Source organism: Cryptosporidium ryanae, assembly GCF_009792415.1.
Source record: "Cryptosporidium ryanae isolate 45019 chromosome Unknown contig_33, whole genome shotgun sequence".
Classification (NCBI taxonomy): domain Eukaryota; phylum Apicomplexa; class Conoidasida; order Eucoccidiorida; family Cryptosporidiidae; genus Cryptosporidium; species Cryptosporidium ryanae.
Window position 1 is genome coordinate 179,906 of NW_027125532.1, and position 25,606 is coordinate 205,511.

The 25,606-nt window shown below is 39.1% G+C and overlaps 11 protein-coding genes across 11 annotated transcripts; 7 read left to right on the top strand and 4 right to left on the bottom strand.

Annotated features, from left to right (window-relative positions):
• Positions 1-67: 67 nt before the first annotated feature.
• Positions 68-694, top strand: FG386_002181 (uncharacterized protein; the record flags this gene model as incomplete). Its single annotated transcript, XM_067341529.1, has 1 exon — positions 68-694. One exon carries the CDS (start codon positions 68-70, stop codon positions 692-694), a length of 627 nt encoding a protein of 208 aa, XP_067197615.1.
• A 248-nt stretch (positions 695-942) lies between these two features.
• Positions 943-1,359, bottom strand: FG386_002183 (uncharacterized protein; the record flags this gene model as incomplete). The annotated part of the gene is made up of 1 exon (XM_067341531.1): positions 943-1,359. The coding sequence occupies one exon, from the start codon at positions 1,357-1,359 to the stop codon at positions 943-945; it is 417 nt and encodes a 138-aa protein (XP_067197617.1).
• A 530-nt stretch (positions 1,360-1,889) lies between these two features.
• On the bottom strand, positions 1,890-3,359 carry FG386_002184 (uncharacterized protein; the record flags this gene model as incomplete). The annotated part of the gene is made up of 1 exon (XM_067341532.1): positions 1,890-3,359. One exon carries the CDS (start codon positions 3,357-3,359, stop codon positions 1,890-1,892), a length of 1,470 nt encoding a protein of 489 aa, XP_067197618.1.
• A 528-nt stretch (positions 3,360-3,887) lies between these two features.
• On the top strand, positions 3,888-5,816 carry FG386_002185 (uncharacterized protein; the record flags this gene model as incomplete). Its single annotated transcript, XM_067341533.1, has 2 exons — positions 3,888-4,760; positions 5,340-5,816. 2 exons carry the CDS (start codon positions 3,888-3,890, stop codon positions 5,814-5,816), a joined length of 1,350 nt encoding a protein of 449 aa, XP_067197619.1.
• A 626-nt stretch (positions 5,817-6,442) lies between these two features.
• FG386_002186 (uncharacterized protein) lies at positions 6,443-7,423 on the top strand (the record flags this gene model as incomplete). The annotated part of the gene is made up of 1 exon (XM_067341534.1): positions 6,443-7,423. The coding sequence occupies one exon, from the start codon at positions 6,443-6,445 to the stop codon at positions 7,421-7,423; it is 981 nt and encodes a 326-aa protein (XP_067197620.1).
• A 94-nt stretch (positions 7,424-7,517) lies between these two features.
• Positions 7,518-7,934, bottom strand: FG386_002187 (uncharacterized protein; the record flags this gene model as incomplete). Its single annotated transcript, XM_067341535.1, has 1 exon — positions 7,518-7,934. The coding sequence occupies one exon, from the start codon at positions 7,932-7,934 to the stop codon at positions 7,518-7,520; it is 417 nt and encodes a 138-aa protein (XP_067197621.1).
• A 729-nt stretch (positions 7,935-8,663) lies between these two features.
• On the bottom strand, positions 8,664-9,938 carry FG386_002188 (DNAJ domain protein; the record flags this gene model as incomplete). Its single annotated transcript, XM_067341536.1, has 1 exon — positions 8,664-9,938. One exon carries the CDS (start codon positions 9,936-9,938, stop codon positions 8,664-8,666), a length of 1,275 nt encoding a protein of 424 aa, XP_067197622.1.
• A 638-nt stretch (positions 9,939-10,576) lies between these two features.
• Positions 10,577-17,086, top strand: FG386_002189 (membrane associated protein; the record flags this gene model as incomplete). The annotated part of the gene is made up of 1 exon (XM_067341537.1): positions 10,577-17,086. One exon carries the CDS (start codon positions 10,577-10,579, stop codon positions 17,084-17,086), a length of 6,510 nt encoding a protein of 2,169 aa, XP_067197623.1.
• A 2,519-nt stretch (positions 17,087-19,605) lies between these two features.
• On the top strand, positions 19,606-21,390 carry FG386_002190 (uncharacterized protein; the record flags this gene model as incomplete). The annotated part of the gene is made up of 1 exon (XM_067341538.1): positions 19,606-21,390. One exon carries the CDS (start codon positions 19,606-19,608, stop codon positions 21,388-21,390), a length of 1,785 nt encoding a protein of 594 aa, XP_067197624.1.
• A 505-nt stretch (positions 21,391-21,895) lies between these two features.
• Positions 21,896-23,263, top strand: FG386_002191 (transmembrane transporter; the record flags this gene model as incomplete). The annotated part of the gene is made up of 1 exon (XM_067341539.1): positions 21,896-23,263. The coding sequence occupies one exon, from the start codon at positions 21,896-21,898 to the stop codon at positions 23,261-23,263; it is 1,368 nt and encodes a 455-aa protein (XP_067197625.1).
• Positions 23,264-24,559: 1,296 nt separating this feature from the next.
• FG386_002192 (uncharacterized protein) lies at positions 24,560-25,498 on the top strand (the record flags this gene model as incomplete). The annotated part of the gene is made up of 1 exon (XM_067341540.1): positions 24,560-25,498. The coding sequence occupies one exon, from the start codon at positions 24,560-24,562 to the stop codon at positions 25,496-25,498; it is 939 nt and encodes a 312-aa protein (XP_067197626.1).
• Positions 25,499-25,606: the final 108 nt, after the last annotated feature.

The following is a 25,606-nucleotide window of genomic DNA, read 5'->3' on the forward strand; positions in this document are numbered from 1 at the left end:
TGCTTTTGTGATTTTACCGGTATACCTTGCGACATCCGTTATTTAACGAGGTTTTCGGTTCTTTCAGATGGACTTTGGCACGAAAAAGGAGATCCGAAGAATACTGTATAACCCACTTTTAGATCTCTTGAGGGTAGTTGAAAGCTGGAGCAAATTTAGAGTAGAGTTCAAGAAATTGGTTCACAATTATGTTGTTCTTAAAACAGAATTGATCTACGTGACGCAAAAGTCGTTCATCCCCCTAAACATGTTTGGATTGAACGAAAACTATATAAACAAGAGTGTTTCAAACTTGAATAACAGACTGAAAGCATCTGAATATGAAATAATGAAAAAGCTCTGTTATTTTGAAAACATTATAAAGGATGTTTATTCTATCGAAAACACTTTTAGTGACATAGTGAGTAACACAATAATAGGTGAAGTGTTGTATAGAGGAATGATAGGAAACGAAACAAGCGTTTCCGTTGACATTGTTATGGACTTTATTACAAGCCTAAAAGATTGCATTGAGGCAGATTTCAAAGTACAAGGACACATTATTAAACTTATAGAAGACTTAAAGGGGTACCATACTAGGAACATTCAATGTTGTTTGGGTTTCTTTCAGTCTTCACCATATGGAGATCACTTGGAAAAAGAAGAGTCGTTCTCAAGTATAAAGAAAGCAATAAGAGAATTCATTACACAATGAGGACGAACGCACTTTGTATGAGTGGATAAACATCCAATAACTTGATTTCGTGTCAGTTTAGTTTGAAACTCGTATATAACTACAAACCTATTAATAAATTAAACTAAATTAAATCATCACCAATTCTAAATTTAAACAGATGCTCTCCCTCTTCTTTTAATAGATTCGTGTATAGACGAAAGTCTTCTTCTGAATTTTTTAAAATTTCAGTTAGTTATTTACGAGTAATTTATGTATTTTCAGTTAACTTACCTTCCTGTTTCTATTCCTTCTCCAAAGTATTCCGCCAACAGTCCTATTGCAACCATGCAAACAAGTATAACTGGTATTGTTGTATATAAAACTTTTGGCTCAAAATAAGATAGTTTCGCCGCCTCTTTGTCTTGTTGGTTTTGATTTGCATCTGCGTCTCCTGAACCAACTATTTTTGGAATAACCGAAGCCAGCGCAGATAACAAAGCAGTATCTGTTACATTCCCAGTATTTCCTTCGGGTGAAATATTCACGCCTGGTGACGGGAACTCTCTTAGTGAATCTTTTAAGGAAAAATCTGATTTTATTTCATCACCGTGTAACTTTGGTGAATTTTCAACATTAATTCCGTATCCTATCTTTGCACATGATATATGAACGAAAATTATTAATAGGGAAAAAATTAGCTTCATTCTTGAAACCTTATAGAATTATGAAAAGCTCCACTACTCTAATAAATATTTAGCTTTAAATTTATTTGATTTAATTCCAATCTTTAAGCAATAAAACTTAACAATGTATTTTGTTTTCAAAATACGTGTAGACAAGCTATATGAATATTCTACAAAGAAAAACGGCCGAGGCAATTTGTACTCAAGGAAAACCAATGATAGGGAAAAGAGAATTTAAATTCCTTTGCTCTGAAAAACCTTACTTCCACTAATTATTCTTGAGATTTTATGTATTTGCATGCACCTTTTTATTCCTGTATTATACAACAATATTAGCTGCTGACCCAAGTACAGACAAACAAATTTAATATGTATGCATATAACGTATATTTATGCACCTCAAAATACACCTCCTTGGAAAGTTTATATGCTATATATACACTCAAATACCTAATTATTCTTTTACTGCATTTAACATATACATTAGTGTTTAATCTATTTATATTCAAGGGTATCGAATGTAACCGCCCATGCAACAACGTTACGTCTCCTCAATGTAACGGTAGATTTTTATTGTAAAACAGGTCTAAATTTTTTCCGAGAATATTCTTTTCGCAGAAGTAGCAGTTTTTGAGGCAGAACTCTTCGATGTTGGCAGTTGATGGGAGTATTGGAGAGATGAATGACGAAATTTCGGAGATGTGCCAGTACTTTTTCATGTTAAATAGGATTGCAAGCCTACTTCTCGGGTCAGTAGGTAATTTCGAATTAGGCAAGTATCTGATAGTGTCATCCTCTTCATTGTAATAGGCGTTTCCAGAGATGATATCGAATCTCACGCCAATGTTGTCCGGATGATCTTCCATGCAAGGGAACCCGAAATAGAGATCCGTGTTTCCATCTGAACCTGTGGTTTCTATGTTATTTTTGTTTTCTTCAAATTCCATCTCGTACATCTCAAGAGGGATGTAGTCTGAGCACATTTCTTGAAACTTGTTTACGTAGTCCTTAACTTTTAGAGTTGGGTTTTTATTCAAAATGCAAATTGCGATTGCTCTTTGAATTCTTTTGTGAGATAGCATAATTTTCATGTTTGATAAGTCGCTTCTTCCATTCATTACTTCCCTTATATTGTCTTCCTTTATTACATTTATATAATTTTCAAAATTAAACTCCGGAAAAAACATATTAAAAAGTCCATTTATTTTTGAAGCCACTATAAAGTGTTTTACTAATTGCAACAGCGTCAAATCAAAACTTAGAGCGTGTTTTAAAGAGTAGTAATAAACACAGTGTTCCGAAACAGTGTTCTCCAGTTCAGTTAGCGACTTACATAGTAAATCCCTCACTATACCCAGTGTAATTTCACTAAAAGAGACGCTCTCAGACATCCCTCTTTGTAATATTGAACTCAAAAGATTCAACAAAATATCGCAATCTATTGAGTACCACTTTCCAGCCACGTCACAAAACATCATGCTATCAAAATCAAAAAGATACTCGTATAACTCTTTCATGCTCGTTTGTGAATTATTGAACAGTTCGATGAATCCGATATCAGAATTTTCGTTTCTGGTATCTCTTCTGTGTTTTTCCATTATTTTCTCTATTTGAGAAATTATCCCAGGTGTTTTTATTAAGAATATTACACTGTTTACTTCACCTAACAAAAACACATTTTCATTTGCGTTCTTATTCTCATCGTTTAAAGCATCACACTCATTCTCCTTTTCAATGCAGACTAAGTTGTTGGTCTCTTTGTCCTTCAACACTGAATTTGTAACATCTTTCCTTTTCTCTAGACCGAGATAAGTTATATTGCTGTTTTTGCCTCTTCTAAGAATGAATGTTTCGTCACTTGTACATATTACAGTAGGCACAGAAACACGATCGTTTAGACACCCTTTCAACCAAATGCCACTTCCTGACTTTAAATTTCTCTCACAAGCTTGGTTCAGTTCCAACAGTGACCAGCTACTTTTAACTTTGGAGTATTCCGAATGAAAACTCACATCCAACATCTCCAAATAAATAAAAATGAAGGATATGTTAAGTGTTATAGAGGGAACAAAACAATCAAAAGAAACAAAAACACCCAGGTGACCTATTTGTTTTTTCACTCCAAGTTCATATTGCACAATTAATCCCACTTTCAAGTTATTTTGCCTAAGCATCACACCCACATTGGCGGCAAATACTTTTTATACATAAATTAACGTCCTTTTACACATAAACCGGAAACAAAGCCGAGGTAGTAAAGTGCAAACTTCGTTCACTGACGAACAACTCTTCAAAGGCACCCTCAAACTACCACAACTTTTAAATCTTTTGCTTTTCACTTTAAGAGTTATACCGAACCAATGCTTATAAGATAACATGATACAAAAACATCAGTGGCGCCAAAACAAGGTCTACTGAAAAGCAAAATGTCAAAAAAAAACAAAACCTATGAATAAACGGAACGACAATCTAAATTAATAAACTTTGAAGGAAAAAGAGAATTTGTGACTCGAACACTTAAGGTCTGCTTTGTTGGTTGCTATAAAGAAATGGAGTTTTTTGAGGACGAGTTTTATGATGGGAGGTCAAACTCAGAGGCGGAGAGAGAGGAGTCATTTGAAATTGAAGACTTTAGTAGCAACAACGGAAGACTAAGAATCAGAGGTAACTTGAATCTCCCAGAAAAGTATATTGGGGAAGTGATTTCATCATCAGAGTACAAAAACACTATGAACAAGGAGTTCATGATTCCGAGAAAAGGAAGAATGTTGGATATTAAAAAAGACAAAGGAGCTGAGAGTGACAAATTAGAGTGCAATTTTGAGAATCTTTCAGAATTTGATGAAGGGACTGACGGAGACTCAAAAGCAGAAATTCAGCTCTCAGATTCAATCGCAAGGAAGGTTGATAAGTACAAAGAAGCGGAGATGAACTTTTCGATACTGGATGACAATAAAATGAGGAGCAAAAGAATTCACTACGAGGAACGTGGCGAAAGTATTAAAAATCAAAAAAAAATTTGGACCAATATTATAGCCATTCGAATTTTCATGCATGATTTGTTGAAAAACGCCAATAAAATTCCTCCTTCAGAAATGATTTCCTTTTTAGACGAAGAGAGTAGACTTGAACTGAACAGCATTAGAAAAGAGATATTAGAACTTTTGCTCATGATTCGCAGGTCTCAAATAGGACTTTTTAACCTATTTAAGAACTCCAAGTTGCAGCATTACATAAATAATGATAGTCTTTTAAGCGATGTTTTTGAGGATATTAATGTCGACGATCAAACTGTAAAGATTTCAAATAAGAGACTTCATTCCGAGATAGAATTTTGGGACCTGTATACTCCATTTATGGACAAGTCTCTTGAATGGTGTATAGACGTATCTGACAAATGGAAAAAGGAGACTCAGATAGAGGTAAGTTGTATTTGCTTTTGTTTTACTCACTTAGAGGAAGCAGCTTTCTGGCTTTCGGTTGTTTATTCTTCCTTTTTGCGATGTTTGGTGCTTTGACTTATTTAAACGTATCAAGAAGATCGTATTTTTGTTTCACTAATTCAGATATTGCATCTATTTATGGTATTTGCTTCTCCAAAACAAACTATCGGTTGAACATTGAAATTATTTTGTCCGTAACACCGGACAATTGTAAAGTTGACTATACATATTCACCCCATTTGTTTTGGAAACACTGAGTATTTTCTTTTCCATCAACTGAGTATTTCAGAGGTTGGAGGGATGTTCATGGTTTTCATGAATACTTGAGGTAAAAGTAATGTCAGCCAAAGGAATCGTTTTTTTTGGTGTTACACTTTTACTACATTCGTTTACTTTCCTTGAAGTGCAGACTTTCAGTCTCACATCAGTCAGAAGCGCACCAATGTGAATCACCTTTTTCGAGTTTCAATTAAAGAGTGAAAGCCAGAAACAACAGCATCCTCTCCATTATTTACTTATGATTTTTCCCCTGCTTAACTTAACTTTTCGCTTCCTTAGGTTCAAAGAAACTTCAAGGTGCTGGATCAATCAATCAGGAATCAACTTAAACAAATACTTTTAAATAAGGAACATTCGCTAAACAAATCACGCCCAAACGTCAATTCTATGGGCTTTATCGGCTTTGAACTACTAAAAGACCGTTTGGAGGAGAAGGAATTTCAGGAACTAAATCAGGGAATATACGATGATTCAACCTCCTTTGCCTCTTTACTCAAGGATATCATTTCCGACGGTATCCCAAATTCTGACGAAAAGCTCAATTCTATATCTTCTTCGCTAATAAACAGGAGCAGGAGAACGGTAAACAATGTGGATCGCAGGGCCTCCAAAGGAAGAAGAATAAGATATGTTCCCATTCCCAAGCTGGAAAACTTTATGGCATCATCTCCATCAGTTTATTCCAACTCGCACCTTCCCGGGGCAGACAATGAGGAATTCGTTGACTGTGTTATGAGATCTTTGCTTGTGGCGTAAAGAACTGCGATTATTATGCTGTCAGGCGATCTCTCGCTTCTATATTTAAAGCTCCTCATTGCATAGTTCAAAACATAATAATACTGAGTTTGCTGTAGATTGCATTGTTCACGCACTTTTTGAAAAAATATTAGCCTCTAACCATATATTATACATTGTGCTAGAATAAATAAACACTAAGCTACGTGGCAAATAAATATATGTATGTATATATAATCTGCAGTTTACATGCACATTTACACGTTTTAGCCTATCTCAATCCTAGACAGATCATTATAGCTACTTGAGAATGTGTTTGGCGCGCTTTCCACCCATTGTTTACTCTCATTAAAAGAATTTTTGCTGGAAGAAAACAAGAACACTCATCACGAGTTTTTTTGTATTTTTAAAGCAAATCTTCCCTTTTCCTTGATATAGCTGTTAACTTCCAACTTACTTCTATTCATGTATTGACACACAAATACATATATTTGTATATATTAAAGAATATATGTTTATGCCCTGTTTCATTAAATTCGCCTTCGAGTTATAAGGAAAGCAAGGGTACTTTGGAGTTTTTTCTATGGTTGCCCACTTTAATCAGTTAAAGAGTGAGCAAGAGCGCTTTGAATAAGTTTTTGACGATAATGAATCTCAACGCGAGCCACGACTCCCCACACTCTGGAAGCAGTCCACATCGCAGCCATAACAATGCTCACCACGGAGTAAACAAGGAAGACCGTCTATCTATGTATAGAAATGGAAGGGAAAAGGATGTAACCATAACGAAGTATCGCCCAGTAGAGGTTGTCGAGTACGTACCTCCTGCGGAGGCGATTAAACATGGAAAAGGTGAGAACTCGATGAGGTATATATTTGGTGACCTTCCACTGGACGACTTTGAAGAGACAAAAATAAAGGAAATGTTGGCATATTTGAAGTCTCGTCACGTTTCTTTAAAAAACACGGCGTTTAATGACAAACATTTGTTGCTGAGATATTTACAGGGAAACGAGTATGATTTCGTAAAGGCCTGGGATGATATTAAACGTCATGTAAGATGGAGACAAAATTTTAGGATGATAGAAGACAGGCATAAACTCGAGAGGTTACTTAGAAACGGCTATTGTTATATTCACGGAAGGGATAAATACATGAGACCAATAATTATCTTTAGAGCAAAAGCTTTCTTGGACGGCGAAGACCCAGATAATATAATTCATGTTGTTTATTACTGGTTCGAGTTTGTCATTACTAAAATGCTTTCGTGGAATAGAGTGGAGCAATGGAGGGTGATCATGGATTTGCAGGATGTCACTTTTTATAATGCTCCGGTTTCTCTTTTAAAGGATATAGCTATTAACCTGCAAAGAAACTATCGTGGTTATCTTGCCCAAATGTCATTCATAAATGCTCCTATCATATTTTGGGGTCTTTGGCAAGCAATTAGTTTGGTTCTTCCTCAGTCTACGAGGGACAAAATAGTTTTATGCACTTCCGACTATAAATCTGAGTTGTTTAGGTGGATAAATGCAAATCAACTTGAGAAAAAATACCACGGAACCGCTCCTAATGTTAGCTCATTTCTCGACCCAATTCTTCCTCCACTCTGTATCAGCAAAACATGAAACTAGCCTTCAATTAGTTTTTTAATACATCTATATTTCACCTTTACACTAAAACCCATCTCTTTTCCAAACACATGTATTCACCTTTATTCATTTAGAAAACCAGCTGAAGAATTAGCAATACAAAGAGCAAAAACGCTATTATTGTAAGGGTCATTGTACTTGACATATCAATGAGTTTGTTCGCTACTCTTTGAGCTGTTTTTATTCTCCTATTTGCAGAATCTATGTTGGAATTCATCTCTCCAAGCATGTTTAAGTGGGTCCCAATTTCAGACTGAATTCCGTACCCTACAGATTTAAGCTGGGAAACTGCGTTTTCCAAAACATTCAGACCGCTGTCTGTGTATCCCACTCTCGAACTCAAATCATTGTGGTTGCTTCTGCGTCCAGCATCGACACTATTGCTTTGGTCCCAGTTATCTAGTCCAGTCTCGCAATCATACTCACTATCTATTCTACTATATCTTTTATTTTCCCTTATTGTGGTATCATTCCTATTCTTTTTCATAATAAAAACCTATATAGAAAGTTATGCGATATCTCGTGTGAAAAAAAGATGCAAGTGCAGTAACCTCTCAGCCAGTGTAAATACGTTTATACATATACACTCCTAAAGTTAAAGCAATACAAAGAGGAATTAATATTGTTGCTTTTAATGCTCAGCCAACATAGTGCGAACAAGATGGATAGATAGGCGTCTTTCGTTCACTTCCTACTCTCTTCCGGAACCATACTTACCTGACAGGATACTAAAATTCTACGTTACACAGAAAGTACTCATGACAATACGCCAACGCTTTTTTAACCTTTAAGTGTGATCCTAATTATTGGTATACTTACAAGTAATTAAGTAATTTACCGCCTTTTGTTTTTAAGATTTGCGGCGCAGTTGGTTACTGAAAGGCTGCGGAGTTGTGTTTGGAAAACAAGTACGGGAATAAATAGGAAAAATTAATAACTAAGTTTACTACTACGGTGTTTTTCGTCTTTGTTTCATCTCCTTTTTTCCAGAAGATGAATAAAGTTCGGGTGCGAAGTCTAAAATATAGGCAAATGTAGTAATAGTAGTAGTGATTATAACAGGAATAATAGAGTTAGTTTGTAAAAACCGTTTGAAACTCTAATCAAGACAGAAATTGAAACTTCCTCTAATACTCGTTTAAGAACCTGAAATTCCCTGACATTTTGTTCTTGAGGCAAAGATTAACTTTCCCGTCTTCCAAATATAACTAGTTTATTACTGTTGACGACAGGAAACACGTTCTGCCCCCCCGTGATGTCCTTCATCATCATCTTCCTGATAAGCCTCTTTTTGGAGTCTATCCTTCATTTCAGATGGTTTTGTATTCGTGGTGTAGTGAATCTCAATTGAGGGATCGTCCTCGTTAATGTTAATTGGGGACGGAGATGGAAGGAGTTCCTTCATTTGTTCCTGGGCTTTTTTATCCAAGTGATCCGGGAACACCACATTAATGACAATAAACAAATGTCCCTTAATAAATGGATTCTTGTATGTTGGCATGCCTTCATTGTTCACGCATTTAATGTCATTTGGTTTTGTTACGTCTCCAGGGTTTGACTTGACAAGTATTTTTCTTCCGTCCAAATGGGTGACTACAAATCTAAATCCTGTAAGGGCCTCCAAGAGAGTAATGTCCTTTTCAATAAACAAATCTCCACCTCTTCTTTTAAATGTTGGATGGTCCTGTTCATCCAAAACAAACACAACGTCTCCTGGAATTTCCCCCTGTTTCTCATCGGCCTCTCCGTGGAAAGTAACCTTGTGGTGATTGGGTATGCCTTTGTCAATATTAACCTCCAGTACTTTTCTTTCCTTTACAGAGCCACTCCCGCTGCATTTCTTGCATTGCTTTGTAGCAGGAATTGTCTTACCAGTGCCTTTGCATGGATTGCACGGTGACTGGGTTTGCTGTACCATTGGACCGATCTGGCGTATTTGTACGCGGACACCTTGGCCTTGGCAAAGCTCGCAATATTGAATGGCATCCTTGGGTCCGCCTATTCCCTCGCAATCTCCACAAATCGTGTCCTTGTTAATCGCCATTTTCCTGACTGCTCCATTATAAATCTGTTCAAGTGTGACTTTTAAGTGAGTAACCAAATCTTCTCCACGTCTCTTTCCTCCACCTTTATTCCCCGCACGTCTTCCGCCTCCAAAAATAACATCAAATAAGTCAACTGGATCCGATCCTCCCCCTCCTCCTTCTAGTCCCTCCTCGCCATACTCGTCATATACCTTTCTCTTCTCAGGGTCACTGAGAATCTCATACGCCCTGCTTATTTCCTTGAACTTCTCTTGGTCACCTCCCTTGTCCGGGTGGTGCTTAATGGCGAGCTTTCTGTATGCCTTTTTAATCTCACTGAGCGTGGCGTCCTGGTTAATCTCCAAAGTTTCGTAAAGCTTCTTATTATCGACCTCTCTCGACATCCTACCTCCCACTCTACCATCAAATCCTCCTCCCATATCGAATGGCATTGAAGAAAAAAACATTTTCTTAAGCTAAACTCAAAAATCCTCTTCTCCCTTTGTCTTTGCTAAGTGCTCTCTTTCTTGTCCTCTCCGGAAAATAAGCCGTTGCTCCTTATCTCCCTTCTGCTAAGTCCCTTCGCTTTCTCTTTCGCCTATTTGTGAAAAGAAAAAAACTCGTCCTCGCTAAACACCCCTGTTAGGAAACTATATTAATGTCAACTCTCTTTTTTTGACGCCTCTTAATAACTAACTATTAATAACTAAAATCCCCTCTGGCGCCCCCCACTCCGGTACTCTATTACAATTATCATTGTTCTAACCTTAAATATTTACTCATTATTATTTACGTATTTTCTCCATTATCTAAGACAACTTTAGTGCTATTTAAAGCATATTTATTAGTTTTTATTTGCTCTCAACGTTTACGAACCCTTTAGCATTCTGCCGCCACTTCGCTGTGGCGGTATACTATTTTTCAAATTATGGACTTTTGGCGGTAACTGTGGTATCGTAAACAATAAAAGATTAATAAAAAATATATGTATCAATAGGTTTTGTGTATTTAATGAGCGTAAATTTGTGATATACATTTTGGTATCACAGACTAGAACCATTAGGTATTCTACAAACACCTTTATTTCTTGGGTTAGTATGTGTGAATGAGATACCTAAATACAATTAGCCTGAGTGCGTTTTTACTCGGCTTAATAACCTTTAGAGTAGCAGAGGCTTTCTTCTCGAAATCTGCATTGAATTGTAAGTACCAACTTTTGCCTGAATATATAAATGGAATTGGTGATGGTGAGGATGAGATTTACCATTCTGACATCAGAGGAATAACCCACAAGCCTGAGAATAAGATATTTTTAAATATTAAATACGAGAGCATAGTTACGCTCTCAATAGAAAGGTCGTATGACAGTGATTTGGAGCTTTCCTACTTGAATATCGTAAGCTATGATCAGAGAGACTCTTCTTTTATCGCTGTGGGCAATTTGACTTGGGGTGGAGCAGGAAACAACACAAGACTTTTTTTGAGATCAAAATTAAAGCCTTCTCAGTATGTAATAGTAATAGGCTCTACATTTCAGAAGAATGAAGAAACAGAAAAGGTGGACAATTCTGTTTGTTCGCCTGTAAATTTTGAATTTGGTTTAACTACTCCTGAGATCTTATACTCTCTAGATTCCCTTTCACCAAACGATCCGTTTAGCAGGCCTGTGGTGACGATTAACATAAATGAAAAGTACCAATATAGCAACAGAGTTGATGACTCATTCATAATTAAAACTACTCCTTATGGAGTTAACTCACACAAAGACACTTATAATGGGAACATAATTTGGTCTAAATTGTTTATTGTCTCGTCATCTAGCACAAAGGAAGATGATTTGTTGAACCTTTATGTTGAATTGGGGTTTAGGTTTTCAAAAACTCCGTTGCAACTTATCATAGAACAAGTGAGAACAAACAGAGCTAAATACGAATCAAAGTTTAATGGAAACAGTAACACTCACTACAACAATTCCCCAAGGTTCTTTTTCGGTACCCCCATATTTAATGGTCAGTTATTTAAGGAGAGCATGGCTCTTAAGTCGTTTAGAGTTATAGTAATCGCCCCGCTTATGTCCAATCTTCCATTATTTGCCTTGTTCGACCTAAAGATATCGATTTCATTTCAGTCTCACAGCAAACAGGTAATAAACAGTCTTTTGCCAAATCAAAATGACTGCAACCTTAGAAGTCTTCCAGCAAAAATAGTGCAAAGCGGCCTGCATTCAAAGGAGATCCTTTCTTTGAAGGATCCGGGAGCAATTCCCGACAATCACTATTATTTTGGAGACAAGGTGTCCCTCCAAGGGGCCTTTGAGTCTCTAATCTCAAAGACCAATCACCTGATCCACTTGGTAATATCTAAGCCGAGTGTAATACACCTCATTTCTCACCACGATCACTCGGACATAGCGATTTCCCTTTCAAGATCCTCCTCCTTGAGTGAGGAGGACGAGGATCTTGAATTTTATCTGGATAACGACGACGAGTCCGAGCACGACAAGACCGAGATAGAGGAGGAGATGAGGGAGCTTGAAGAGTATGGAAGTAGCAACAAGTACAGAAACGGTTCTAACAGAAGGGGTGGAGGAGGTCTTAGAGGCCTAAAGAGCATGATTACTGTTTGCTCTACTATTAACTTAAACAAGAAAGTCAGCAGCAAGGAAATGAGTTTGATATTCTGTAAATTAAACGAACCGGGTGACTATTACATTCATCTGCATAGCTTTAAAATAAGTGAATCACAGAACTCTGTTTCTCTTTGCACACCTTTTCATCTAAAATTGCAAATAACTCCCCATGACCACTCAAGTAGTTCTGATCACGAATATTCCTTATGCAAAAATCCCATAAAGCTGTCCAAATTTAAGGTGCCTGTCAATGGAAATATAGATACGATGAACAAAGAAAAGCATAGTGTACTTCTTGGTGATAAATACGAATTGGCCAAAAACAAAAACACAATTCATTTGTTTCACAGACAGGAACTAAACGTATCGGGAGAGAATAACTACTTGTCCGTTCACTTGACAATTCCCGAAAACTCGAAACTACTCGTGTTTCTCAATATACTTCGTCGGGGTAAAATATGGATGTCTTTAAATCCTAATGATTTGCACAACTACTACTCATCATCAGGACCTCTTGTACCTGGTACCTATACAATACAGCTGTTTTCAGTGGCACTGGAACGAGCAGCAGATTTAAAATTAAATCATGTCTGTCTGAGCTTTGACCTTAACTTTTCACTAATTCAACTCTCATCTTTGGACAAGGATGTAGAGGATCCGGAGATAGAGTTGTTTTCGAGATGCATAATGAGTCACATGTCGCTCCCAAAAATGATTGACTTAAAATCTAACTCTTATTCGGGGGAGTACCAGGTGGACGGAACATACTTGGTCCCGTTTAACGGACAAACGGGATATGTAGACGACAAGTTAGTTGGCGAAATAGAGAAAGAGGACGGCTTTATACTTAAGGAGGCCTCCTATTCGCACCTCATTACTTTAGTCCTGTCTAGACCTAGTGCTATACACGCATCGGTGAGTAACTATAAAGGCATGGTTCTGATTCACACAAAAGACAATGATTCAAGGAAACACAAAATAGGTTCAAACAATCTCAGTGCGTTTTATCGAGAATTAAAAGAAGGGAAACACGAACTAATACTTGAATTTGACCTTATGGAAGACTTTGTAGATGAAACAGTGCAGGAAGGGGCCTGTCCAGTTCTTAAATTTCACCTATCAGTGACTCCATTGGAGCTTATTCCTGTTTTTCCACCACTTATCGACAATGAAGTGCACAAATATGTGTACGGGTACGGAATAGAAAAAGATTACTCCAAAAGATCCCACTCAGAGTTGCTTTCTATTTCAAGCGACTACCTGAATAAGTTATTTCCCGCAAAGAGTCTTAACTTTGACTTGACGAGGAAAGCGTTAACAGGAGCTTCTAAGCAAGATTTGAGTGGAAAGTACATAAGTTACAAGGGAAGTTCTGTAGACATTTTAAACATCTCGTTCTGGTACTCACCGTTTATGAAAGTGGTAATGCCTCTTGAAATTGAGTTTGAGGAGACTATGCTTGTGCTTAGGGTCTCTTTGTTCCCGTCCTGGATTCCCCTCTCCCTTAAACTTTTGGATTCAAATTCAAACAACAACGGAAATCACCACTTTTCAAAGCAGAATTCTGCACGTTACAACGGAGATACTGTTGAATTCTCGTTTTCTGGTATTAAGAAGGGATCTTATCAAATTGTAATTCATTCGAAAAACCAATTTACAAAAAGCACTATGAACAAGTCCTCTTTTATGCGTATTAGTGGATCTTTCAAACCGTTTTTGAGCACGAGACTCTTCTCGCTGCGTCAGGAATTGCTTAGCATTCCGGACATATTGCCTTTTCAGGAGCTCCCAGATTCCCTAAACAGGATAAGGTTTTTCCCGGAGAAGAACGGCCAGAAGGGTCTTGTGGCGACGATAATGTTCACCTTTAGGGAAGTCAGGAAGACCAATTTGGTTGTCCCAAAGAACGCTACACTGCTACTCAGGTTTCTTTCGGAGCCTACATTGATTTCCGGATATGAATTTTATATCACTATATTAAAAACAAAGGAAGGCAATGACTACGTTGACAACAAGCCGGTATTCAGGTCTGGAAAATACGGAGACACATTTGTAACTCTGGATCCGGGAACCTATGATTTGTATTTCTTTCCAAATCCAAACAATATGCCTTACTTGCTCACAATTGGTATAACCCGATTCAATCCGAGCGAGTATGAGGATTACTTCAGGAAAAAGGTTTCACTTGCCAGCGACTCGTTAGGAATACTAAATAAATACAACAACAAGTCGGTTGGCTCTTTGGTAAAGGCAAGCATGGAAGACGTGTTTGGATCTAAACAAAAGTGTCACTTCTACCTCGAAAACTTTGAAATAAAGTTGAACGAAAAAGAGGATCCGTACTTTAATTCTGGAATTATAAATGTCTGTCAGGGTTCAATGCTAAAGTCCGAAAACATACCGTCGGCATTTACCACTGGCTTTCGCGACATTGAACTGAATATAGGGTCCTCCTCCATGGTTTACTTCCATGTTAATTCTGACTTCATTTATTCATTTTACAGAATAGGAATTATAGTCCCAGAGGGATACTGGGTTGCCGAACAAAGAGGCAAGAGGAGTTATTTGGAGGTAGAACTCACAAAGGGCAAGTACAAGCTTAGAATTGAATCAATGAACTCCTTTACGAGTTTTGAGGAGCACGATATGGTTATGTTTTCAATGTACGTAGAAGTGTCTCCAATTGACGGTTCTGAGAAATTTTTGGAAAAAGAAGGTATTGTAGACAATTCTTTGGATTTGTTTAATGAAGACAAACAATACGGTACTAAAAACAGGAGTTCTGGCGGTGGTAACTACGAATCTCTCTGTAATATTCCAAACGGAGTGCCTCTGCCACTGGACTTGACGAGTATTCAGGGAGGTAGCACTGTATTTGGTGGTCCCTTGGACACGACCAAACCGATGTTTCTTTTCAGATCGAGAGTGACTCTTACAGACATTCACAACGGAAGGAAGAAGGTTTTCTTAGAACTCAACAAAAAGTACTTTCCTATTTATCTCAGACTTTCTGTGAGTCCAGTTAATTTCGATCTCTCAGAGTCACCAAATTTGCTCGAGGTTCTTTTCACAAAAATAAACTCTAACAAAATAGATCCAGTCTACTCCAACTCAGATGAAATGGTCAATTCCATAGAGAAGGTGTTTAAAATAGACTTTGATACTATTCAGGATGAACAAAAGGGAGCAACCCATATTCCATACTGGCTGACCTTCACCCACAAGCTGGACTCGACTTCCTCAAGGATATCCTGCATCGCCTTTGACGTGGTTTCGCATGTGGTTTCAGTCTCTAATGAAAGAATTTACTTTAATGAGATTCAAACATATGCAGACGGGCTTGTTTCCTCCTCCTCCTCTTCTTTTCACCATATAGATCAAGTCGAAAGTAAACTGAGCACTGCACTCAAGGTCAAGAACTTGCCTCAGTATGTCCACATTCCTGTGCCAGACACGTCTTTAAAAGAGGCGTCTAATATCTTGGATCTTGGATCTGGCGAATTGGAAAAAGATATAGTCATAGATCTGGAGAACGTGAATAATCTTAGTCAGGCTTTATTGATCGTCGAGCTGTATTACAACCCGCTTCTAACTGCAGCCAAGATGACCCTGTACTCCGAGTTCACAGATGACGGAGGAGAGAACTCTGAATTGGACGGACTCACACTCGTAAAAAGCAGCAAGATAGGGTTCAATGGCGACATTAAGAGTCCCTTGTACATTAAAGAGACGCTCTCTGTGGTCTTGACGCCGCAAAAGCATATTTTAGAGTGTTACATTAGAAGCATTCCGCCATTTGACTTGAAAAAGGTCCCCGTTAAGTTTGGACTGAGTTTGGTTCCACTGGATCATTTACATTACAAGAGCGATCCGCTGATCCTTTATATATCTCCCGATACATCGGTACCTATATTAGCGGGACAAAACTACCACATTTCGATCAAGCTGTCTACACCAATAGGAAACAAGAAGAGTCAGATTATTGACTCCTTTTACATTTTAAATAGGAAGGAGTCGACGAAAGGAGATAGAGTAAGACCTTACAACGTCCAGATACTCGAGTCGGGCTACTCCATAGGCATCTTTTTTAGATACACTGACATAATTAAGGTATTGCAGGACGACGCAGACCAGTTTACTAAACGAGGCTTTTTGGTCATTGAAACCAGTGGAATTTACCAAAAAGAAGGGAAATACAAATACAAGCTCGCTCCTTGGATAAAGTCTTATTTGTCGGAAAACGGGAGAACATACCTTGAAATATCCTGTTACAAGACTAATTCTTTAGGGTGGGCAAACATTGTTTGGAACGGAAATCTGGACTATCAGTTTTTCGACAAGAATGAGAATTCAGTGCGAACGGAGATTACAAGCAAGACGCAGGGATATAACCTTAGAACAAACAACAACGTCGGACTTGTTTCTGAGAAGTCGCCTGTCCGGAACGATAAAACTGCGAAAGGCGTTTCCGTTAGTTACAGCAGACCACAAACAGTTGGTTTAGAGGGCGACGCTTCTTCAAATTCTATTGAATCCTTTATTCAAAACGGAAAAGAGTATGCGGATTCGAGTAATAACGGAGTTTTGTCTTCTTTAATCGACACAAACTACGGCATTGGACACTACTATTACAACAACACAATTAAAAGTGTGGAGAATTCCACTGTAAAATGGACTATTCTTTCACTTGTTGCAATTTTGGTCTTAGTATTCTTCTATAGATCGCAAATTTACAAACTAACTATATACGCCAAAGACCATATTAACTCCTACTTCAGTGAATACAAGAACAAGAACGAGTACAATTTAATCGAGGAAAGAAACAACTTTGACTTTTTAAATAATGTTGAGAGCGACGATGAAGACGACAAACCACAGGTTCCGGGCTGTGACGGTTTGAACGGAAGCTCAAGTCCAAACCCATGCAGCACACAGGAGTATGACCTGCCGTATTGTACGCCTCCCAGAAACAAAAAGAAGGTTTGAAGGTGCAATTCGCTTAATCCCTTTAACAGATTCGTCTGCCAGTTATATCAAAGGTTGACATTTCACTTTCATACCTTAAATGTAAGCATCATATTCGTTGATTCGCCACTTTTTATATCGCTACCACTACTTACAGGAACTATAAGCTGTCCCTGTTTATCTACTCCCTTTCCTTTGTTTTCTGAGGCTCTGTTTGCGTTCCCGAACTCACGATATGCAAGAGAGGCGCCCTTTCGGGACGAAAGTATAGCTCGAGGTCTCTCTGCACGGCTCTGCGTCCCGCAATCCCAGGTAGGAAGGCGATCTCCTCTTCGCACCCAGACCCCAGAAATGCATTTGACGAGAACTACTAGATAGAGAAAGGAACAAAGTATCTGCAAATACCTTCTATCCAAACCAAAAAGGGAGCTCTCCTCCCGAAAAGCAAAAACGGTGCGCAGCTACGCTCAAACTCAAGGTAAACAACCTCAAGCAAGTGCACGCGTTGCAAAGACCCCTATTCTACCAGACAAATACAAATCGAGCATCCAGCTTTAACTAACATACTGCAAGAAAACACAGGCAGAAACAAAGTTGCCGCCCACATGCACCTTCCGCTTTTGGCTGGCGCCGCCGCGCCGAAAGTAGAGGCCCTAGGCAAATACGGCGGCGCCTGGTGCGTGTATTCAGTATAGATAATATGCCTTAAATAACAGAGGCCAATTGGGAAAATAAACAAAAGGCAAGTAAAATATTAAGTTGCGTGTCTCTTTCTGGGGAGCGTTTGGATAATTGAAAACCTCGGCGATTAGTTCAGGGAAAATCAGAGGAAACAAGAACTCAGCAGACACTTTTAATACATAATATATGTGTATGTATGTGGCACGGTTGTGACACAACAGCAATCTAGTACGACGCTGTGCTTGATTGTATGCATATGCACATATAAGCGAGTTCCTGTATCTAAAGGAAAGAAGAGTCTTTCCTTGTCCTCTTTTCTTTTGCGTTGTTTTCTCGTTATCCACTTCGAAACTTTAGAGAACTACTGTTTTTGTCTTTGGAGCGAAGAGTTGCACGTCAATCTGCCTCTCGCGCAGCAAGCCCCTTAGCTGAATGCAGTCCGAGTTGCCGAGACGCAACTATTGCAATTAGAACACTACATTGGCACAAATTGTGAGCCGAGCAGTTTCATGTGTATATTAACGGCTGTTAAGTAGGTCTGATAAGCTATTACTAGTGGAGGATCATTAGTGTGATAGTTTTGGCAATTGATTATTTTTTCTGGTCATTGGTTACCTACAAATCGCAAGTTAAGAAGCGAATTGATTGGTCTGACTGGAGGCAATAATTTTCCAATTTAATATACACATTCGTATATGTATATGTATGTGAATACAAATACCATTGGAAAACTGCGAATTACCAGAAGAGTGGTTTTCTTCTTTTTTTATACGTTTGCTTTTTCTTTTTTAAATTGTGAATAACCACCTTTTCCTGGAATCAGTTTACGCTTAACAATACTATTCCAAGAGATAGATTTTTGAATGGGTTTTGCTTAAAGAGGAGCCAGAAGATAGCCCATAGACTTCGAACACAACTACAATCCTTTTTCTTTTTTTAAACCTTAATCCACAAATAAGTGTATCTTTGATTTATTTTTCAACATAAAAACGAACACCTGTGATAACTTGTTATTTTTTGGTTTGGAAACTATCAGGCAGTTTTGACTGAAACTGGGGTAAGGTGCTCTGCTTTCGGTACCTTACTGTACTCGCTTTACTACATTCTTAAACTGAAATTGCTACAGACTTTGTATAAGTACATATAACTGCGCGTTTATATGTACGTGGATGCAGATTGAATCATTTGAGCTATGGCAAAGCGATAGATGCGTTTGTAAGCTCACTCTCACCTCTGAAAGGAACCAAATACAAGTACGAATACGCGTTTGTCCGACCTGTATATATCCAAAGGTGCGACAGACGAACTTACAAACTGAAATCTGGTTGATTTACAAAGGTAACTAACGGATTTTTCTTCTTCAATTTGACTAGTACAAACACCTCGGAATTACTTTTTGTTTTGTATATATTATCAAGGTTTACAAATACCGCATTTAGTACCACTAAGCTTTTTTAATGCTTCAAATAAAGTAAACAGAAAGCACTTGGCCGTTTTGAGGTATTTGCTAGTAATTAAGTGTCAGAAAGTCCTGAGCCTGGGATTTCAAAGAGCATTTGCACAGTTTACTTGTTCTGTTCTATTCAACACATTTTAAAATTGTACCTTGAAAGTAAGCAAGTTTGTAGTACCAATTGCTTCTAAATTCAGGACGTAATTAACAAGAAGAGATAGGATAACACCGCTTGTTCGTGGTTATTGTTTAGATCTGAAACACAATTTGCAATTCCAATTTACTTTGCTTTGCAAACAATACCATCATCCACTTATCGGAAAGTGTGAATTGTTCTTTTTCTCCCAATACATAAATTCATCTATTTTGTCTGTTAATATAGTCTAATTCAGCCGCAATAGCGAATATGATGGTTGATCAGACCGGTCATGTCGAGGATCTCCCTCTGGCCCGTGGAATGGACTTGAACCCGATTCTCGACGAGGAGCTTCTCCGCTGGATCACAGAGGCCGAGTATCTCGGGGTTTCTAGGGAAACTGCCGTTTTGATCGCCACCAAAAGAAGGGCCCTGAAGCTCAACAGGTCTTCTCAACTGAAAGTGACCACCAATAGCAGCATCGGTAACGATTGCTTCAGTGACGGCAGCTCTTCATCCATAATAGAAAACGGAGCCGCAAACTCTGCAATGGACAACAAATGCATCACCAGGACTGAAATAAGCAGCAATTCGTCCAAATGTGACGTGGACTACCGCGAGGAGTATGAGGAGGAGGACTATGTGAATAACGTGGAGTATGATTCGGAGATTGAAAAAAAGAACGAGCTCCTTGCTTCCTCCATTTGTGTCGTATCGAACAAGGAGAAAGTTGGTAGCAGCGCCAGGGACGCTCATGAAGACTTAGCCACTACCACCAGCGAAAGATTTAATACTTCTGAGGCGGCGCTTCCTTCGGTCTCGCTATCTCAACTCTCAGTTCTGGACTCTGGCTTTAAAAATGAGGCCGGAAACGCAAAGAATAGCAATGACACGGCCACCAGCTTTAGTGCTGGGCTTCTCGATAAAATTGTAAACACTGTCATAACGAACTCCGCTTTAAATAGCTACCAAAAACTGAAGCAAAAAAGACGGAAGAAGAAGAGCTACAATAACAACAACAGCAGTGGTCATCACCAAAACAACAGGAGGAAGCGCCCTAGCTGCCATAGACAGCAAAACCAGAACTCTCTATTTCAAACGGACATACAGTTTCCGGTTATTGCGAATCCTAGAAACAAAGAAGATGGAAAATGCGGCAGAAGCATCAGTTGTTTCGGTCTAAATCCTGCGGAAACAGGCACTGGCAATTACAGCGTTCTTGATGCCAGTTTAATGAAGCAGAACAAGAAGTTGTCTAATGCCAGCATGCTGAGGGAAATAGTTGAAAAGGACTCGAAGACCGCCGGGGAAGGCGGATTCAACCTAAGAGACGATAATAGCAGTGTGGACACTACCATGGGAGTAGTGAACTCTGGGTTCGACAAGGTTGATAAGGTAGGCGGTTTTTCCTCGGCTTTGGATGCAATTGTTGCCGCCCACACATGCAACCCGTTCAATAACTACCAAAATCACGGTCACAGTCACAGCCGTGTTCAGGGCAACTCTAGGGCCAGGAGAAAGAGGAGATATCACAATAACAGGAACAGTAATGTTCAAAATGCACCGAACTGCACTGAAAAGTCCTCTTCTTGCGCGGCAAATTCGAATGTGAACACAGGAAACGCTGCCACCTGCGTTGGCCCCAGCGGACTTGAGGAGAAGCGTTTAGATGCAGCTGCAAGCGCCAATAGCAATAGTGAACAGGGTATCTTCCAGGAGCCCGCTAGAATCGCGTGTCACAGAAACTCAAGGCGTCAGCTTTACGGACACAGAAAGCACGTGTCCCAGTCCCTCCAAAGCCACCAGACATCATTCCCTTCTTCCGCTACTCACCACTCCAACAGAAGCGGCAATGTAGAGACTAAAGTCCCCAAACAAACCATAAATCCAAGTAACAACGCGAGCCATCGTGCTTATCCCAGCAGCAAAAGGGGCGGGGGTCCGGAAAACGCTTCCTCCTCTGCACGTCCCAGACCGAAGAAGGCTGAGGCCGTAGAGCACGTGCGCGAACAACTTAGAATCAGCTTTAGATCCAGGGGAGTCTTAGGCGTCTGACTCCTTTTGACCACAAATGCATTCACGTGTATATATTTCACGGTCCCGAGCTACGCATATGTATAAATGTATGCATACATACACCTGCTGTGCGGCACGTATAGGAAACTTATTTTTTAGGCATTCTCTCCTTTATGCACAGACTGGAATGTTCTTCTTTGTCGTTACTTCCGGTCCTCAGTTCCTAGAGCTGGCAGTTTTACAGCGAGTCACGTGGCTCCAGATGATCTCCAAAGACTAGGCGGGAATATACATATCAGGTACTTGAAGTAACCGCGGTTACTGTAGGATTATTACTGTTTTAAGTAAAGTAGTATAATATCTGTTTTTCCATATCTCTAATCGAGGAAATATTAATAATCAAAAAACGGTGAATTAGTGCTGAGATCGAGCTCGTAAATCCGAATAATAGATTTGTGTGGTAATTTCGGCTTGTTTGTTCAAATATTGGCTACCTTTTGAAGTGCATTTGTATTAAGGTTTTTATGTGGATAATTTTACAAGCATGAGGTCTTTAAAGGAAGAAAGAGCTTTGCTTCCTTCGAATTCTTCTGTTAGACAAGGCTCAAAGGAGAGTTTTATATCTCGCTTGTCTGAACAGGTGCTTATTGGTATGGAGAGTTTTATTGAAAAAAGATACAAGAAGGGATCAATGACGTCCTCTTTTTTCGCTCTCGTTAACACTACAATGGGTGTTGGGATACTGGGGCTTCCGTGGGCATTTAGCAAGAATGGGCTTTTACAGGGGATAATGCTGACAATAATTTCTGGACTATTTTCGGTTTTGGCTTGCATCCTTTTGTCTGAGATATCGCTTAAAGAAGACCCAACGGGAAACATGATGCCTGTGACTTACTATTCAATAGCGGAGAAAACATTCCCAAAACTGAAATCAATAATAGATACCTCTATTCTTGTTATGTCTTTAGGCTCCTGTATTACGTATCTTATGGTAGTTGTTGCAGTTACACAAAGCATTTTCGGTGGTTTCTTCTATGGATTTCTCTCCGAGTCTAACACAAGAACGCTGATTCTTATTTTCGTCGTTGTCTTCATTATTGGTCCTGCCAGTTATCCAACTTCATTGGCGGAATTGACTGTTATTAACTGGATAGCGGTGTTTTCGTCCCTTTACGTTGCAGCCGTTGTTATATTTAGTTTCATATTTGGAATAAGAGACATTTCTCTGATGCTTGATAGAGTGGAACTTATCACGACCTTTAATCCAGTATTTATGCTTCAGACATTTCCCATTTTTGTGTTTTCATTTACATGTCATCACAATTTTCTAAATGTCGCTAACGAGCTTGCAGATAAAACGCTTAACAAACTAGTTACCTCATCTGTAATTTCCCTTGCATTCTGCACTATTGTCTATGTGCTCATGGGTTCATCTGGATACTTACTATTTGGTAACACCCTTAAATCCTCCGACATACTTAGTATGTTCGATACTAAGTCTCTTTCTATTGTCATTGCGAAGATTATTTTGGTGTCCTCCTTGGTATTTTCCTTTCCTGTTTCATGCCACTCCTTTAGAAAGTCACTGGCAATCATTATTAAAAACGGTGTCGATGCCGAAGACTCCACGGCCAAAGACAGGAATTTACTGAGAACACTAACGTTCATTTTCCTATTTATTTGTACAACAGTTACTTATTTGGTCACTGACCTCGGACTTACATACGAGATTGTTGGACTTTTTTGCTCCAATACTGTATGTTACTTCCTACCAGCCGTCTTGTATCTTAAACTGTTTTCTGGTGAACCATGGAACATTTCGAAAATACTTGCTGTGGTGCTATTAGTATTTTCCGTTTTGGTTTATCCACTTTGTTTTACAGCTATTATGTACACTCACTTTTTTTCATAGTGTAAGCAATTGTGAATCACATATTCGAGGTTAACTAACAATCTTCTTGTCTTCTTTTTGTCCAAGCACTTCAGCATGGGTCATCTAAGAGCTGTTCGTTTATAGACATGCATGCGTATGTGGCGTATACAGGTAGAAGATATTCCCCAAACACCCTCTTTAATTTATGGCTTTTCAAAGAGAAACACACCAGCATAGTCACTACTGTCGTTAGTCATTCAGAGCAACTTACGATGCAGAGGCCAAAACGCAAACGATTGATCGAGGACCGAACACCATTACTACAACTCCCAAGTCTCCCTTCTTTCGCAACTTTAAAGCAATAAACTGACGGAAGAAGGCTGAGCAACAAGCACCTAAATCTCGACGTCGAGATAGTGTAACAGGCATCCTTGGTTATCTTCATTTATCTCGTTGTTCGCCGATTTTGAGTACTGAAGTTTAACACTGACTACTCAATTCTGCGTTCTCGAACTAAAGCGGTACTGCTGACTATAATCTATACACACAATCTACAAGCAGCTACATTAACATTCCGCCTTTTGGAATTGTTAATTACCAAGGCAATTAAACACGCTTTGTTTTTATCTATAGGAACCCTACTCACCCATAGACAAAAATGCAGTTCATTTTGGACGTTTAATTAAAGCAACATATTATCTACTTTCCTAATTAATAATTAATTGCCATCTCCTCTAAACCACGCTTATCGCAGTTCTCCTCAAATGCACTTGTTCACCTTGTCCCTGCTAAAGCCCAACTCCCGCGTCCACTCGATCGGCTCACTCACACGCCTCTTGCTCCCGAAGACCGCGTCCGTTCCTTGTCCCACTCGTTCTCCTCTCGCATGTACCCGTGCATTTTTACCCTTGTTATTGTTGCGCCACGTCTTGTCTTACATGCAATCGTTAAATTAGACAATGGCTAGTAAACTGAGATGTAAGAAGCAACGATTTTACACCAGGAGGTATAGCATAAAAGAAATAGCATTTGGAGAGGCAAGAGTAGAGCGAGAAATATAGAGAAGTGGTAGGGACGGCAAAAGAAGGTACAAAAACGGGATACCTTGGTTTTTGGTTTCACCCTCGCACCTTTCTCTTTAGTTCGCTCTGCCTGAACGCTGTTTGCTCAGAGTTGGTAAACCAAGAGAGGAGTTATGGGACATAGATGAATCAGGCTCAAGCTAGTGGCAGAAAAGCAGTTGAATTCGTAGTTGAACCTTTGAGATAGCCAAAACACCGAATAGAGGTTATATTGAGGTATGCGACTTTGACGGTAGAAAGAAAAGCAATCATGATGGACCTTTTAATTGACAACATTTTTAACATTGCGAGAAGAAACTGCTGTTTGAACAAAGTAAATGCAGCAGACGAGTTTAATTTTCAGGAGCAAAATATTTACAGTTCGTACTTCGCTGACAACGGAATAAGCATAGACAGCCAAGTAATTGACAGAAACTTATTCGTAGCTAGAAATGAGGACGCAGGGTACGTAGAAATTTGCAGAAACAACAAGTTGTTCGGCTATCCTGTGTCACTCAAAGGGTACGTTGGCGGAGAAAATGTGAATAATAAAAGAATTGTATTCGATCATCTAGAAATAGAGTTTGGTCATAACTCGGAACCCACTGAGAGTGCAGGGTTAAGGTGCAGATACAACAACGAACTAGAAAAATACTCTGGCACGGACGGAAGCGGAGTAGTCGTACTTCCTAAATCTTGCATAGTATCAAAACAGGCACCCTCGTTGCCCATTTCAACCCAAAATCTGATTCAAAAAAGGGAACCTGAAATCGAAACAGAGGAACAAGCTAGAATCGATAAAAACCTCGGAAGGGAGTCTAGCTCCAACGGGTCCTCGTCTAACAAAGACAAACACGAATTAATAGACAATATACTGGAGAAGGTAAGGAAAACCGTTGAAAAACACGAAAATGATACAGTTATTAGCAACTACACAAAAAAAGACCCGCACATTTTCCCAGACCTAACATCGTCTAAACTTAGCTTTCCAACGGCAAAGTCTGACGAAACGCCTTCTGTATCCCAAGCGAGCTCCTCTTCTAACTCTCGAATCAGAGGCGCCTCTTCTAAATCGGGCCCTCACTCACCACACCCCGAAGTGACCTCCTCGCCAATCACAAACTCTACTTCTGCTGTATCTCAAGAAGCCCAAACCTCAAAGGCTGAGGGTCTGAAGCTCACAACCTATGGCGCATATCTCCTGGGACTATAATCCCTACCACGCATAATTTTGTGACATTCAAATCCCGTGGCGCCTTAAGGCGGCAAAACAATTAATTAATTACTTTATTTAATGTGATCTTCAAGCCGAGAATACTGC